The following is a 15,398-nucleotide window of genomic DNA, read 5'->3' on the forward strand; positions in this document are numbered from 1 at the left end:
CATAAGCATCCAATAACATTTACCTCTTGAACCTGATGCACTGCTTTAGCACCGAGGGCTTCAGTAGTAGTGTGTTGATGCTGTGGACTTTTTCATACCTAGTTTGATGCATATGAATACTTTCTAGATAAGGAATATGTCAGAAGTAGCATTCACCATGATCAGTTTTCATCCCATTTCAAGACAATACTTTATGAAGATCTTCTTGACCAGTTAGCAAACATAACTATAGACCAGTTTGATAAATTATATATTACATTTTTATTACAGAGGTTTTGTTTGTAAAATTTACATTTTTATAGAAAAATCTAAAATATTTACATATAGGTGTTTCGGTAGATACAAGTGTATTGTTTTTGTCATGACTAGAAGTAGTAACTTTACATAAAAATGCAGAAACTTTACAGTTCAGTGTGTACAAATTTGTTTTCCATATAAGAGGCTTCTACAAAGATATGTTCTACATATGCAAGAACCAGCTTGCTAAATACAGTTCAGACACCAGTATCTATGGCAAGTTTCACTGTTAAATACTTTATGACAAGCCTATTCAATTTTTCATTGCTTCAACATTTTAATGTTTACCTACTAAAGTTGCCATTTTACTAATTTCTTTCAGGATTTTAAAAGGTTTTGAAATATTCCCAATGTATTGCTTGATTACAAAAGAATACTTGTTGTAGGATTAACTGGGTTTTATTGCAAAGCAGATTCCAAGAACATTCCAACATATCACTTGTATATTATCATATGAAAGAAATATATTTTGCAAACTTGCCATTTACTTTAAATCAAGGAATAACTTATTATTGCTATTATTTAAATATACATGTGATTTGTTTTTGCAATCAGATCAAAGGCTTTCAGTAGGTATTGCTTAACAATGAAAACATGGGTGTTTCATGTGCGTCATCATTTCAATACATGTGTATTATAAACACTATAAAATGGATTATGTAAAATAAAACTTAAAAATAGTGGTTTTCCACAAGCTATTCTAAACAAAATAATGTTGATTACATTATTTCTGTTAAAATTATTAGTTACCATTAATATACCATTTTTTACACCTGTTGGCTAATTTTACCTTCCCCAGGAAATATTTCTTATTGCAATTGATAAGCTTTGTTAAATCAATACATAGTTGGTAGCACCAAAGTATGAAGGTGTTACAAAGTTAGTGTAAGAGTGCTAAAGACATTGTACTGATGCCTTCCTATGTTAAGATACTGGCATGACAGAAATAATGACAATTCATGAACCTAGTTATAATGCATAAATGTACATCTTTGTAGTTACAAACATTTGGCAGCTTTTCTTGCCTCTGAAATAAACCCTTCTGTATTCTTAATTTCTTAAAAGGGAATTACACATTTACATTCACCATTAGACACATACAAACCTCATGTGAAGCTTCAATAATTTAACAGTCATAGCAAAGGGAACAAGCATTTGTACTTTACGAAGTCTGGACCACTTTCTCTTTGAAGGATTTTTAAATGCAGCTCATTCTTTGGTGACTCAATTGAGAAATGCTTTTCTGACTAAACATTTATACAAAGGTCCTGCACTTCCCTTTATTATAGTGGCACCTATTGCAGTTACCCCCTAAAAACAGAGTCCAGTACTTTCAAACATATTCTTTGAAGCAACTTCTAAATCGCATCCCCTCTAAATCCTGATCAAAGGAATTTGACTGGTGCAATGCAGTAACATGTTTATACAAGTATTCTTGTCACAGACATCTGCTATAAAACATTTTTAGATTTGCACAAGTATATTAGGCACATTCATCAAATAAAATAGAAGAGGCACTGTTTAAAAAGGCACAAATGTTAAGTCATTCATATAAAAATAAATTAAATCTACAGAATAATTCATTAAAACAATCACAAATGTCACAAGGCTACATAGGACCAGACGTAAATAATTATATATTTCAGCTTTTTTTCCAAACTCATTTTTAACACATTGCACTTTGGAACAATATAATATTCATTAGAAACTGTCTATTGTATGGCACATATTTTCCACACACATTATAGGTGAGGAGTTGTGTGTTATCTAACAAATTGGTTTTAGGTGTGATTTGTCCAGCCCTGTGCACAAAAAAAAACAGAAGAACATGTCACCTTTAAAGACCTGTTCGTAAAACATCACATGGAAAGCTTATACTGATTAGTGCTTACTCCCCCGATAAGTATAATGTTTGCTGTACATCTTAACACTTATTATGGCATATTTTCTAGATTACATTATATTTAAAAAATAATAGGCTCGGTTTACTTGTTGCAAAAAGCTTTAAATGTATAAAATTTCCTGAATATTTTAGATTATCATTTCAAGACAGTGTTGAAGATAACTTCAGTGCTATTATAGAATAATAGCAGATCCACCCTAAAATGACCTCTTCAAAAGTGCATATTTAAAGTATTTTGTAGTTGGCAGAAACACAACATTAGCTTCTATAAAGGTCAAGATTATAAAAGTATTTCAATACATGTTATAGTACGTTTTGGAAACAAGGATGTTTTTGAATGAGCTTCCATGCCACCAATCCAATAATGGTTTGTAGAATCATCAGCAGTCTGCCATGTATCGTCCTGTGAAAAAAAGTACAATTACATTATATCTACAACATATATAAAAATAGATTTGCTGTTTAATTGCTTGCCTCTGCCTCAGTATTGTTGCAGACTTCCCCTTAAAAAGATAAAATTTTCCTCTACGACATCATCATGCCTACAGCACAAGTTACTTACCTTCAGTAAAAATATATCTGTAATTTGACATTAGTTAGTGATGCACAAGTTACTTACCTTCGGTAACGATATATCTGTAAGAAACAGTAGTTAGTGTTAGATTCCTTACCTTAGAATATCCTCAGGTGTCAGACTGGATCTGGAAAGTTTACGTCAGCATAACCCTTGCGCGTCGGTAGGTGTAGTCTGCGGCTCCGCGCCCACCGCCGCCGTGATCGCCGGAATTACATTGTCGGAGTACTTAGACGCCCTCGCGCGCTGACGTTAGTTCTGTACATAGCTTTCCGCGCCAGGAAGGCAAACCCATGATAGAAACCGACACTGGTGCCATGAAACTAGGGCCCTGAATGGGATGTCCTTATCCCTAGATATCGGTTCACAGAACGGGGAGGATGGGTGGGGCGGTAAGGAATCTAACACTAACTACTGTTTCTTACAGATGTATTGTTACCGAAGGGAAGTAACTTGTGCATCTGAACGAAACAGGTTAGTGTTAGTGTGCTTACTTTAGAATAGATACCACAGCAATACCAACCCCGGTGGTGGGTCTGCGAACCAAGATCACACCAGAAAGTCCTGGAGTATGGAACTGCAGAAAAAGCCATCTCTCTGGACTTCGCTGTCCAGGCAGTAATGCCTAGCAAACGTGTGCATCGAGGCCCATGTAGCTGCCTGACAGATGTCCTGCAAGGGGACTCCTCGACCCATGGCAGTAGTAGCCACTGTGGCCCGAGAGGAATGGGCGCGCAGCCAAAAGGAGGCTCCTTTTTCGCCAAAGAGTAGCAAACCTTGATGCACAAGACGACCCACTGAGAGATGGTCCGCTTGTGCCCCGCCCGTCCCTTCTTAGCGCCCACGTAACCAACAAAGAGCTGGTCGTCCACCCGGAACTGGCATGTGTGATCTAGATAGAAGGAGAGCGCACGTTTTGGATCCAGACGGTGGAGCGTCTCTTCCTCTTTCGAGGGATGCGGAGGCGGAAAGAAGGTGGGCAAGGTGATGGACTGCCGGATATGAAAGGCTGTGACCACCTTTGGCAGGAAAGAAGGACGAGTCCTCAGAACAACCTTGTCCGGATGGACAGAGAGGAAAGGAGGATTAGAAGATAGAGCCTGGAGCTCACTCACTCTCCTGGCAGAGGTGATGGCAACCAGGAATGCAGTTTTAAGAGTCAGAAGACGAAGAGGACAGTTATAGAGTGGCTCAAAGGGAGTGCACATCAGATACGTTAGAACAAGATTCAAGTCCCACTGAGGCATCACGAAGAATGCCTTTTAAGAATCTATTTACAACAGGGCACTTGAAAAGAGAAGGCTGATCAGGAAGCCTTAAGAAGGCTGAAATGGCCGAGAGGTAGCCCTTAATAGTGCTCAGAGCAGAGCCCTGCTGGGCAAGAGAAAGAAGGAAGAGGAGAACCTCTGAAAGGGGGGCAGAGAGTGGATCCACAGCCTTTGCTGTGCACCATGCCACAAATTTGTTCCACCTGCAGGCGTATACCGTTTTTGTGGAGGTATGCCTGGCTGCCAGAATCACATCACAGACTTCAGGAGACAAGTCAAATGGCCTCAACTGTCGCCGCTCAATCTTCACGCATGTAGGTGGAAACTGGACAGGTTCGGGTGGAGGACCGTCCCCTGCTGCTGCGACAGAAGGTCCTACTGAAGAGGCAGACTAATCGGGGGATCGACTGACATGCTGAGTAGCTCGAGATACCAGTATCTTTGTGCCCAGTCCGGAGCAACAAGGATGACTTGGGCCCGGTCTCGCCTGATCTTCTTCAGCACTCTGGGCAGAAGTGGTATAGGCGGAAAGGCGTACAACAGACCGCAGCTCCACTCGCGACGAAAAGCGTCACCAAGCGAGTGCCGCCTTGGAAATTCCAACGCGCAGAACTGATGACATTGCGTGTTCTATTCGGTTGCGAATAGCTCTAACCAAGGCTCGCCCCACTGCTGAAAGAGACCTTGCGCCACGTCCGAGTTCAGGCGCCATTCGTGATCCATCATGCACCGGTGGCAGAGTTCGTCGGCCCTGGCGTTCAAGGAACCTGCCAGGTGTTGAACCACCAGGGTGACGCCATGGCGTTCAAGCCATTGCCAGAGGCGCAGAGCCTCCTGACAAAGGGTCCACGACCCCACCCCTCCCTGTTGGTTGCTGTACCACATGGCGGTGGTGTTGTCTGTGAACACCTGCACTACACTTCCCCGGACAGAGGGAAGGAATGCCTTCAGTGCAAGTCAGATCGCCCGCAGCTCCAGAAGGTTGATATGGAGCTGGGACTCCGCCAAAAACCAGAGGCCTCTGATCTCCCCCTCTCCCATGTGGCCGACCCATCCGAGGAGGGACGCATCCGTCACTACTTCGTGCGCCGGTTGGGGTAGGGAGAGGGATCTGCCGCTGACCCAATCGTGGTCCGTGAGCCACCACTGTAACTGACTCGCAGTGCCCTCCGAGATCAGGACGTGGTCGGACAGGTTGCCCTGATGCTGTGCCCACTGAATCTTCAGGTCCCACTGCAGAGCTTGCATCTGCCACCTGGCATGATGCACCAGAAGTATGCAGGAGGCCATCAGCCCCAGGAGCCGCAGAGACAATCTGACCGAAACTCGGGATAAAGGCTGAAAGATCGGAATCAGAGCCTGAATATCCCGAACCCGCTGTTCGGGGGGATAAACCCGAAACTGCGCCGAGTTCAGAACCGCTCCGATGAAAAGGAGCTTCTGAGAGGGCCACAGGTGTAACTTTGGCACGTTGATGGAGAACCCCAGCGAGTGCAGGAGGTCGGCCGGAGTCTGAAGGTGGAAGACGACTGTTTGCGGCAAGCCCGCCTTCAACAACCAATCATCGAGATAGGGGAAGACTGAAACCCCTGATCTGCGCAGATGAGCTGCGACCACCGCCATCACTTTCGTGAACACCCGAGGGGCGCTGGTAAGGCCGAAGGAGAGCACGGTAAACTGTAAGTGCTTATAGCCTACCGTAAACCGCAGGTAGCGCCGGTGGGCCGGCAGGACAGGGATGTGGAAATATGCGTCCTGCAAGTTCAACGCTACCATCCAGTCTCCCGGGTCCAGGGCAGCTAGGACCTGAGCCAAAGTCAGCATCTTGAACTTCTCCTTCCGGAGGAAGCCGTTGACGCTCCGGAGGTCCAAAATAGGGCAAAGGCCTCCTTTGCCCTTCATGGGTACCAGAAAGTAGTGGGAATAGCAACCACGTCCTACTTCTGGCCCAGGAACGGGCTTGATGGCCCCCTTGGCCAAGAGGGCCATAACTTCCTCCTGCAGAAGTAGCAAGTGATCCCCCCGACATGCGGTGGTATCGTGGTGGCATGGCTGCAGGTGTCGCCTCGAAGGGGAGGGAGTAGCCCCTTCGGACGAGTTGCAGCACCCACCTGTCTCGACGTGATGGTATGCCAGTGGAGGAGGTGATGGCGAACCCTGCCTCCCACTGGCGTAGAATGGGCCTGAAAAGCCGGACTAGGAAGGCTTAGACTTGAAGGGGGAACAAGGGAACCCTACTCACTAGGAGCCTGGGTATAAAGCTTTAAGAAAACAACAACGGCTCCAGTGGATAGATATGAAAAACACTTATAATAAGTATTTATGCACAATGGCAATGAGGGTGGTGCGTTAGATGTCAAAGAAAGAAGCTGACTACACATTGGGTCAAAATTGTCACAACATTTTCATAGTTTATATCAACATGGAACCATCATTTTTTTTTACACATAATACATGAAATATTTACATACAAGTTATACCAAGTGACGGCGTGTCCCAAGTGAATATTAGAAAGAACCTACACTACTATTGTGAACAAAAAATAACAAAATAGTGAACAGAAGGTTTCTATTTTTCATTTGTTTTTCATAAGAAAGAGATGACCACAGTCCAATATATCCAATAAATGTACAACAGTTGGAAGTTTAAGCAACTGTTGTTCACGGTCTGTCTCTTTTCAACTGCCGAAGACGTTTCGACCCATGGTGGATGTCAGGTCTCCTCAGGACTTGTCAGTGTGAGGACACCTATGAGGTATAATGTAAGGGCAATGTCAGCAAGACGGCCATCTTTAAACATTGTCCTCTAATATATAATGCAGGAATTATGCTCAAGCTAAAGCTTAGCGTACCTGAAGGGGGCTTGCGCTGCTTGGTAACAAAAAGTTGTGACACCGTGTAGTAGAGGTGAACAAAAAAGACTCACAGGGATCCCAGCCGGGAGCTGTGGAATCATGATAAACAGATATTCAGCTATAATAACCTTTTATATGGAGAATAACATCAAAAAGTGCGAAAATTGACTTGGTTAACCACTTACCCCTTAGAAGGGTCTGTGACGTAGAGGCCTGAATCACCAGGCTCTCGGGGGTGGGGTTTACGGACAGAAAGCAGGGGTCGCCCTGAGGCGGGCGGTGGCGTCGGGCCACGTTCCGATCCACAGGGAGGCCTGTAGAGGGCTTGGACCAGGTGCCCATGAGAATGTCAGTGAGAGCTTAGTTAAACGGCAGTGGAGGCTCCGAGGAGCTTGCCTGCGGTTTGAGCACCTCAGTGAGGAGGTCAGTCCTCACGGCCGCGACAGGGAACTCAAGAGCCAAGGCCTTGGCTGCCCTGTTCAACACCACGCTATAAGTAGCCCCCTCCTCCGAAGCCACGGAGGGAGGAGAGATGAATCCAGTGTCAGGCAAAGTGTCTAGACCACTGGGCTCCCCCAGCTCAGTGGCCCAGTCCTGGTTTAACTGGCACTGCTGTGCTAGAGGGTCCTCAGACCCCTCCCAGTCCTCCTCGTCATCCATCTCGTGGAAACCATGCAAAAATGATGGAGCCGGGTTGAAGGTGAATTGCTCACCCATCGGCGTCGAAGACGGCGCCGCTCAGGCGTCTCACCCGGACCGGGGCTGAAACCGGGGACGGTGTCATCCGAAGACGGCACCTGGAGCGACACCCTTGGGGTCGGCGCCAGCGGAGGAGTCGTGAGGTCGACTGGCGACGACCCAGAGGATCCAGGCCTGGATCCTGTGGGGCCCTGCGGTGTCGAGACTGCAGTCGACGATGGCACCGGGGGCGGAGCCGCCAGCCCGCAAGGGCTCCCAGTCGGACCCGCGGGGCCCGAAGGCGCCTCAACAGGGTCCGACGGAGGGAAGTGAGTCCTCATGGCCATGAGGAAGTCACGTATCTCCTCCGGCGTCGCGTGCAGCCCAGGGACCGGCGGGTGTGGAGCTGGACGCTGCACCTGCGGCGGAGCTGCACGGGCGGTGTCGCCCGAACCCTCGGCCGCGTCACGCGAGCGTCGGGGGGAGTCGGAAGCGCGATGACGCCTCTTAGACTTCTTTTTCGAATGCCTCGACTTACCGGAGGACTTGGAGCCCTACGAGTGGTGGTGACTCGACGAGCGGCGATGACTGTGGCTCCGCGACCGGTCCCTCGACTTCCTCCTCGACCGGGACCTCAAGCGGCGCGGAGCCGACTGCTGGAGCTCGAGCAGCTTACGGGACAGCTCCCGTCTAGCCTTCGAGGTCAAGGCCCGGCAGTCGGGGCACGACTTGTCATCGTGGTCGGCCCCAGGCAGTAAACGCACCAATGGTGGGGGTCGGTCACCGACATCAGGCGGTGACAGGCGTCGCAAGGTTTAAAACCAAGCATCCCTAACAGCACCGCGAGTCGAAATCGACTTGAAGTGATCAAAAAAGTTAGTCAAAAAATGACTAGAGTACTGCTCTTCCCAGATCTGCGCTTGCTGGCGCCGAAAAAAGAATAACTGACGTAAGCGGGTGAGGGTGGCGTCTAAGTACTCAGACAACGTCATTCCGGCGATCACGACCCCGACGACGGACGCGGAGCCGCAGACGACGCCTACTGACGCGCAAGGTTACTGCTGACAAAAACTTTCCGGATCCAGTCTGACGCCTGGGGATACTCTAAGGTAAGGAATCTAACACTAACCTGTTTCTTTCAGATAGATTCCTTACCTTAGAATTACCCCCCAGACGTCAAACTGGATCCGGAAAGTTTTCGTCAGCAGTACCCCTGCGCGTCAGAAGGTGGATTCATGCAGCTCCGAGTCCGTCATAGGCGTCGTGATCGCCGGGATGACGTCACAGCAGCTACTTAGGCGCCGCCCTCGCACGCGGACATCAGTTCTGTACTTGACTTTCCGCGCCAGGAACGCAGAGCCATGCAAGATACTGACCACTTGTGTATTGAAACTAGGGCCCAAAAAGTGATGACCTTAACCCCAGAAATCAGTTCGCAGAATGGGAAAGATGGGTGGGGCGGTAAGGAATCTATCACTAACTAATGTCTCTTACAGATATATCTTTTACCGAAGGTAAGTAACTAGTGCATCTGAAAGAGACACGTTAGTGATAGATTCCTTACCTTAGAATAGATACCCCAGCAATACCAACCCCGGTGGTGGGTCTGCCAACGAAGATCACACCAGAAAGTCATGGAGAACAGAATGGCCAAAGAAGCCGTCTCTCCAGACTTGGATGTCAAGGCAAAAACGCTTGTGTTGCAGGGGGACACCACGTCACAATGCAGTAGTAGCTGCTGTCGCCTAGAATGGGCACCTAGCCCCACCGGAGGTTCCTTTTTAGCCAGTGAATAACAGGATTTTATACACAAGACGACCCAGCGGGAGATAGTCCTCTTGTGTACAGCCCGGCCTTTCTTGGTGCCTACATAGAGCTTGTCATCGACCCAGAAGTGTTGTGTGCGGTTCAGGTAAAATGAGAGCGCACGTTTTGGATCCAGACAGTGAAACCTCTCTTCCTCCCTGGAAGGGTGCGGAGGCCGGAAGAAAGTGGGCAAGGTGATAGTTTGCCCGATGTGGAAGGCAGTAACAACCTTTGGCAAGAAGGAAGGATGTGTGCGGAGCACAACCTTGTCTGGATGAACAGACAGAAAAGGAGGCTTACAGGAAAGAGCCTGGAGTTCACTCACGCGCCTAGTGGAGGTGATGGCAACCAGGAAAGCAGTCTTTAAAGTCAGTAAATTAAGAGGACAGTTGTGAAGCGGCTCAAAAGGAGCGCACATCAAATAAGGAAGAACCAGATTCAAGTCCCACTGCGGCATCACAAACGGAATAGGAGGGAGAAGGTGAGTAACGCCTTTGAGAAATCTATTTACGAAAGGGGACTTAAAAAGAGAGGGCTAATCAGGGAGCCTGAGAAAGGCCGAAATTGCTGAATGGTAGCCTTTTATAGTGCCCAGAGGAGAGCCCTGCCAGGCCAAAGACAGAAGGAACAAAAGGACTTCTGAAAAAGGGTCAGAAAGGGGATCTACAGCCTTTGCTGTGCACCATGCCACAAATGTGTTCCACCTGCAGGCGTATACCGATTTAGTGGAGGGACACCTGGCTTCCAGAATGATATCACATACTTCAGGAAGCAAGTCAAATGGAATCAACTGTCGCCGCTCAATCTCCACGCAATGAGGAGGAGGCTGGGCAGATTCGGGTGGAGGACCGCCCCCTGCTGCTGCAACAGAAGATCCTCCCGAAGAGGCAGTCGGATCGGGGGGTCCACGCTCACATTGAGTAGCTCGGGATACCAAACTCTTCGAGCCCAGTCCGAGGCCACAAGAATGACTTGGGCCCGGTTACACCTGATCTTCTTCAGCACTCTGAGTAGAAGTGGTACAGGCAGAAAGGTGTACAATAGACCGCAACTCCACTTGTGACGAAAAGTGACGCTGAGCAAGTGCCGCCTTGGAAATTCCAACCCACAGAACTGCTGACCTTGCGCGTTCTCTTAGGTGCCGTTCTCTTCGGATCCTCCTGAGGGGCTGAGCCTGAAAGCTCGGACTAGGAAGGCTTTAAGGCAGATGCTGCAGGAGTGGATGTGGACTGACCGGGCCTCTGTCCCCCGGCACCGCCACGGCGGTTACCAAGACCGCGACCGCGTTGAGGTTGGTTCTGCAGCCTGTGGCTGGACGAATGTGTGGGGGCGCTCCTTCCTTGGCCACGAAAGGGGCAAAAAGCAGAAGGCTGCTGGTGCTGGCCCGACAGGCCCAAAGACTTGGCCGTAGCCCTGGAGCGCTTGAAACGCTCAAGCGCACTGTCTGCTTTGTCGCCGAAAAGGTGACGGCCATCGAAAGGCATGTCCATGAGCGTGGACTGGACATCCCCCCAAAAATTGGCGGACCTCAGCCAGACGTGGTGACGGATCGCCACCATCGTGGAAATCGCTCTACCCAACGAGTACATGGTATCAAGTCCACATCTGATGGAATAACGTGCTGCATCCCGCCCCTCAGCAAGAGCTTGGGCGAGCCGTGCCTGGGCCTCCTCCGGACACTGGGGCAGCACGTCCGTAACTGTGTCCCACAAAGAGTGGGTGTAACGGCCCAAAAGGCAAGCGGTGTTGATAGACCGCAACCCCAGACTAAGTGAGGAGAACCTGATCTGGAGGGGCAATCAGGAATGCGGTCTGGGACGTAGAGGCCTGGATCACCAGGCTCTCTGGGGTGGGGTGTACCTCTGGGGTGCGGTGTACGGACAGAAAGCAGGGGTCGTCCGGAGCCAGGCGGTGGCGTCGGGCCACGTTCCGATCCACAGGGGGCCTTGTGGGGGGCTTGGACCAGGTGCCCATCAGAACGTCTGTGACGGCCCCATTGAACGGCAGCAGAGGCTCCGAAGAGCTTACTGGCGGCTGAAGCACCTCGGTGAGATTAGTCCTCACGGCCGCAGGCCTGCCCTGCGCAACACCACACTATAGGTAGCACCCTCCTCCATACCCACAGAGGGAGGAGAAATTAAGCCACTGTCAGGCGAAGTGTCAAGGCCGCTGGCATCCCCCAGCTCGTCTGTCCAGCCTGACTCAAGTGGCACTGCTGTGCCAGAGGGTACTCAGACCCCTCCCAGTCCCCCCCTTCATCCATGTCCTGATAAACAGGCAGGAATGACAGAGCTGTGTTATAGATGAATTGCTCACCCACCGATGCTGGAGACGGCGCCGCTCCAAAGCCGGACTGGGGCTGAAACCATCGGGGTCGGTGCCAGCCGAGGAGTCGTGAGGTCAACTGGCGTCGACCGGGATCCAGGCCTGGATTGCCCGGGGCCCTGCGACGTCGGGACAGAAGTCGACGACGGTGCCGGGGCCACGCTAGGGCCCCTTGTCGGGTCTGCGGGTCCGAAGGCGCGCCGGCAGGCCTCGACAGAGGGAAGTGAGTCCTCATGGCCACGAGGAAATCATGTACCTCCTTCGGCGTCGCATGCAGTCCAGGGACCGAAGGGTATGGGACCGGATGTGACGCCTGCGGCTCCGGCATAGCTGTGCAGGTAGTGCCACCCGAACCCTCTGCCGAGTCGCACGACCGGCGAGGGGAGTCAGAAGAGCGATGTCGCTTCTTCGACTTCTTTTTAGAGTGCCTTGACTTACCTGAATGCGAGGACTTGGAGCCCGATGAACGGTGCGGGCTCCGGCTCCGTGACCGGCCCCTCTACTTCCTCCTCGACTGGGACCTCAAGAGGCGCAGAGCCGACTGCCGGATCTCGAGTAGCTTGCGGGAACGCTCCCGCCTAGCCTTCAACGTCAAGGCCCGGCAGTCGGGGCACGACTTGTCGTCGTGGTCGGCCCCTAGGCAGCAGAGACACTGGCAGTGGGGGTCGGTCACCGACATCAGGCTGTGACAGGCGTTGCATGGTTTGAATCCAGGCATCCCTACCGGCACCAGGAGTCAAATCGACTCGAAAAAGATAGCCAAAATAGGCCAAAAAGTTAGTCAAAAAGTGACTAGGGTACTAGCTCTTCCCGGATCTGCGCTTGCTGTCGCGGAAAAAAGAAGAACTGACGTCAGCGCTTGAGGGCGGCGTCTAAGTACTCCGACGATGTCATCCCGGCGATCACGAAGCCGACGACTGACGCGGAGCCGAAGACGACGCCTACTGACGCGCAGGGGTACTGCTGACAAAAACTTTCCGGATCCAGTCCGACGTCTGGGAATATTCTAAGGTAAGGAATCTAACACTAACCTGTTTCTTTCAGATGCATTGTTTTTTGTAGTGATGTTTCAAGAGCATATGTTGTACCATGATCAGTATCAAAACAATGTCTTTAATTTCAGTTCATGTACGTCTTAAGAGCCCTAATATGTAAAACTTACCTTAGTATCTGTGTTTTTCTATTTAGGATTAAAAGGCACCTAGAGTAGGACCTCATATTCCAGTTTTACCGTGCTGCATGTTTTATGACCTGCACTTCCATTACTTCCCGAATCAGCTTTCCCTAGTACATTTATGCTTTTGTGTTTTACAGAGGAAGGCAATTTCAAGAAATCATCTTAAAAGGAAAACTTTAACTAAGGTCAGCCACGACCTCCCCAAAAGAAATGGTTCAGTCAGTCCCAGATGACTGTAACCTGCTAGAGGAGGGCATTACAGCTCTTTCTCCTACAATCACACATTCAACACCTGAAAGGCCATACTCTTCTTAGTCAATCATCTACTCTTAGAAGATTTCTGAAATAGGAATGCTTCACAAAAATGTTGACCAATGGCATAATTGGTAATCTACATGGTTGGAGGGACTGCTGGGCTACGTCAAGCTCTGCTTGGATTGACGCCGACGCCGAATACCCAAGACCACCGGGAAAGTCAATCAGCCTAGTCAAGGCTGGACTGGGTGATGTACTTGGAAGATTCCATACCATATTCAACCACTTGTTTGAGTTACTTTGAATGATCAGGCAAAATGTCCACTGCTTTTCCGCTGCCAGAAGCACTTGTATCTGACTAAATTACAATCCAGATTCACCAAGTTCAAAGCTATACATGAAGTGACAACACATTCTTGCAATGGGATACATTCTCTTGCACTAAATATTCAGTGGCAAGGTTGTAAAAGCATTTGATTTAGATTCAGAAATCATCAGTCTGTCTGCCTCTAGATGATAACTGAGGCAGATCACACACCATAAGTCTGTATTTTCTTAACACTGATATGGAAATTATTGAGATTTCCAGAACTGATGGATAACCTTTAACCTTCAAGCAATATAAATAGTTCATATAATACACTTAATTAAAACATAGTGGCTGGGCTAGCCCTTTATGCCTACTTAAGTATATTTCTCTAGGACTCTTACTACAAACCATTGCATGGGCAACTTCTGCAGGACCATGCAAGGGAAATTACCTTATATGCGGACCTGAGAATCATTACATTAGTGCCAGGTAAAAGTATGGGAGGATGGCCATGTGGCTTCCTGGTAGTTGCCTAAAATAGAGACACCACTGTGAGAAGTTAGCCTGGCATATAATGTCCACTATTCTAGTGGGCACCTTGTACCAGTCTAATCGATCCTTATTGATGGTGGTTGTAAAGTCAACCTTATAGACAAGCTATCCTAGTGGTAGCATGGACCAGCAGTCTTAGGCTAAGACTTCAGAGAGCATGTGAAGAAAGCTGTTTTACCAATTATAATCCCTTGAATACCAAATGAAAGGACACCACACAAGGTATATATCAAATATATATGTATTTATTTCTAACACAACCCCTCTGCACTCTTTATGAGGTCAGAGTACATCACAAGTTACTTAATTAGCAAACAATAAGTTGCACAAATACAGTTATGCCCTAGGGGCCTCACAAACCATATACTAAAGAAGTGGTAAAAGAACCACGTGAGAGTTAGACAGCAGGCCTAGGGCCTGTAGAATTGCTGGGGCTACACTAAACAACCAGAGGTTAGGAAGTAGGAGACCCACTGGAGACGCGTGCAGTGTCTAAACACAGTCGCGAGTTACCATTGACTTATAATGGGAAACGAAGAAGTTACAAAGTTACTGTTTACGGACACTTCTGGATGGACTAGGATGAAACCCTTTTAAACTAGGACACTTTGAGAGTCAAGACCCACAGGAGCACCGGAGTACTCGTGTTACCTCACCCAGGGAAGCCGGGTGCATAGGTGCCTTTTGGTGTCGGGTTTCATCGTCGTTTTCTATGGAGATCTGCAAAGAAGTGCTGCAGGCGACCAGAGGAAAAGGGTCCGGGTGGATCCAAGGGTGGATCGGTGATGTGAAGAACCTGAAAGCAGGGGGGACAGAGTCTGGGTCACTAGCCAGTGACCAGGAAGGAACCAGGCGATGTCGCGTGCTTGAAGGTGAGTTAGTCACTTCAGCCACGAGGTCCAGGAGGCATCGACGATGACCAGGAGCTGGATAGGAGCTGTCCCACAATGGATTTAGTTGACTGCGGAGTTGGTATCCGGATAGGATCCAACAAGCCTTGGCAACCGCAACCCACGCAGGATGACGAGATTGGCTCTGTTGCAGACCAGCAAGGTCTGTGGCGCTTCTCCTTTGAAGGGAAGCTGGAGCAAGCCTGGAGCAACCAGGAAAGCAGTTTAGTTCAATAGGACAGTCTTCAGGGGGCTCACTAGCCAACGGGCAAGGAACCTAGAAGACGCGTCGAGCTGAAATGCAGGAGCAGGCCCCACGCGGCACTCGCAGAGTGTGGAGGGCTGAGCTTCGGTGCAAATGACGCTCGGGTCTGGGGCTTCTCGTACCCCAATGCACAACTGCGAGGGTACCTCGGTAGTCGAGCAGTTAGCAAAATACAGGGTGTCCGGTCCCGCATCTCTCGTGTCCGCCACGGGTCTCAGCTTTGCTGTGGGTCGGAGTCCAGTTC

General features: G+C 49.1%; 1 protein-coding gene across 2 annotated transcripts in view; it reads right to left on the reverse strand.

Annotated features, from left to right (window-relative positions):
• Positions 1-237: 237 nt before the first annotated feature.
• Positions 238-15,398, reverse strand: part of FCHO2 (FCH and mu domain containing endocytic adaptor 2) — a 1,197,262-nt gene continuing 1,182,101 nt past the window's right edge. For both annotated transcript variants that reach the window (XM_078675272.1, XM_078675273.1), the window contains exon 24: positions 238-2,603. In XM_078675272.1, the coding sequence (XP_078531398.1) occupies positions 2,581-2,603 (23 nt within the window). In that variant the 3' untranslated portion in view covers positions 238-2,580. The remainder of the gene's footprint in view (positions 2,604-15,398) is intronic.

This window comes from Lissotriton helveticus, chromosome 2_1 (assembly GCF_964261635.1).
Source record: "Lissotriton helveticus chromosome 2_1, aLisHel1.1, whole genome shotgun sequence".
NCBI classification, from domain to species: Eukaryota; Metazoa; Chordata; class Amphibia; order Caudata; family Salamandridae; genus Lissotriton; species Lissotriton helveticus.